The 1,787-nt window shown below is 50.5% G+C and overlaps 1 protein-coding gene across 1 annotated transcript in view; it reads right to left on the bottom strand.

The window, feature by feature from the left end:
- Nucleotides 1-380: 380 nt before the first annotated feature.
- LOC107200630 (C-type lectin domain family 4 member D-like) overlaps nt 381-1,787 on the bottom strand; it is a 26,590-nt gene continuing 25,183 nt past the window's right edge. Inside the window, exon 8 of the mRNA XM_019005816.2 lies at nt 381-987. Coding sequence (XP_018861361.1) covers nt 840-987 — 148 coding nt within the window. The 3' untranslated portion in view covers nt 381-839. The remainder of the gene's footprint in view (nt 988-1,787) is intronic.

Here is a 1,787-nt window from a genome sequence, read left to right as displayed (position 1 = left end):
GGCTGACCCTGGGAGTGGACACCCAGCAGAGGGACCTGCTTGTCAGCTCTGTCCTTCAGGGACTGTGCACATCCAGCTGGATTCACCACAGCAGGCGTAACCCTCCTGTGCTGGGATGGCTTTTGTCTGGAGGAGGGAAGATAGGAATTCTGCTCCTTGTCCTGCTTGTGTGCTATGAGCTACTGCAGCGGGGAGGCCTAAAGGGGAGTCCTCCATGGTAAAAGCCAGGAACACATGGGAATGTCACTAAAGATCCTCAACACGGCAGGCCTTTCCACCCAGTGCCAAGCCCAGCAACTCAAAACCATTCCATGATTCTAGGACAAAAGCTTTCCAGCTCGGAGATGGGGGAAAAAAGAGATACAGTGACACAACACAGAGCCTTTCTTCATTGGTGTGATATTGTATTTTCCCTTGATTAAGTTTTCAGAATTTGTTCAGCAAAACCAGTACAGCTAGAAGACATTTTGTGTGTGACTCAACAAAAAGCAAACAGCTCTGCTCAAGGACACAAAGGACATTGAATCTCTGGATATGTGTCTTCCATTCCTGTGTCTTCCTCCTGGAGAAGTCCATCTCTTTCCCACCAGAGGCTGCTGGACCCACTCAGAGAGAACACAAGAACACAGCACCAGCTTCAGTGAGCCTGAGCCTTCCTGTGTTTCCTGAGCCAGCCCATGCACAGGGGATGCTGGACAAAGCTCATTTCACTTTCACACACATGGTCCCACCCCACACCGTGAAGAGGTATCAGGGCTCCCCACCCCTCCCTGCACAGCCAGCACTGTTCCCAGCTCACTGCTCAGCTCCCAGCTTTACTCAGGACAGGGCTACTTCCATCACACAGTTACTGCTGCAGCTTCACAAATTCGATGATGCATAAAGTCTGATTTGACGTCATTCCAGTTGTTGAGAGATTTTTCAGGCACATGCATTACCGTGCAGTTCTCATCAAGGTAATCGCTTGGTTCACCTTTTCGCCAGAACCTGGGACAGAGACAGGCTTGTTACTCCCCAGTGTCCACCGTAAAGCAGTGCTGGAAAAGGCTGCAGTGGGATGCAAGACTTGAAGGGAAGAGACAGAAATTCCCAATACTGCATCATGGAAAGAAACAAAGCTCTTCCACTCCCTATCCCACTGGCACCAGTGTCACGTGGAAACCTGCCTCCTCCCTACAGCTTTCCAGCACAACACGTCCCTCCTCCATCCTGCTGGGGGGAACTGATCACCATCACTCACCCCAGGCACCTCACACCCAGCTGAGGCCTGTGTCAGCCTCCAGGGCAAGTTTGTTTTCCAGAAGAAGACACAGCAAGGACAGTCCTGCTGCTCTCTCCCTATGCCCCATCTCTTTCCCTGCGTTCCAGCACAAGCCATTTTGTGCATACAGGTGCAGTGAATGGAGGTCAGGCCAGGCTGGTCATCAGGCTTCTGAAGGGTCCCTGCTGCCAGTAAGTTGAAGTTTTTTCTATGCCTACAGCCTTGATTTCCATGTCACAATTAGTTAATTCATAACCAATAATCAGCACAGACGGGGCTGTGTGAACCTGCTGTAACACACAACCCTCTCCTGCTGTATCTTTGATCTCTCACCAGGAAGTCTGGTGACAACCCCCTCTCAAGCACCAGCTGAACCTCTCACATCTCTCCTATTTTAATTCCCTATCAGGAATTACACCAAACACTCTTCATCCAGAGATACTCACGCTGCTGTCACATTATATGGAGTCTTGTCCACCCACTGCCACTTGCCCACCTTCTCTGCAAACAGACCAATGTAGAAATT

This window comes from Parus major, chromosome 1, assembly GCF_001522545.3.
Source record: "Parus major isolate Abel chromosome 1, Parus_major1.1, whole genome shotgun sequence".
NCBI lineage: Eukaryota > Metazoa > Chordata > Aves > Passeriformes > Paridae > Parus > Parus major.
The sequence above is the reverse complement of the archived record's forward strand: the minus strand, read 5'-3'. Positions and strand labels throughout refer to the sequence as shown.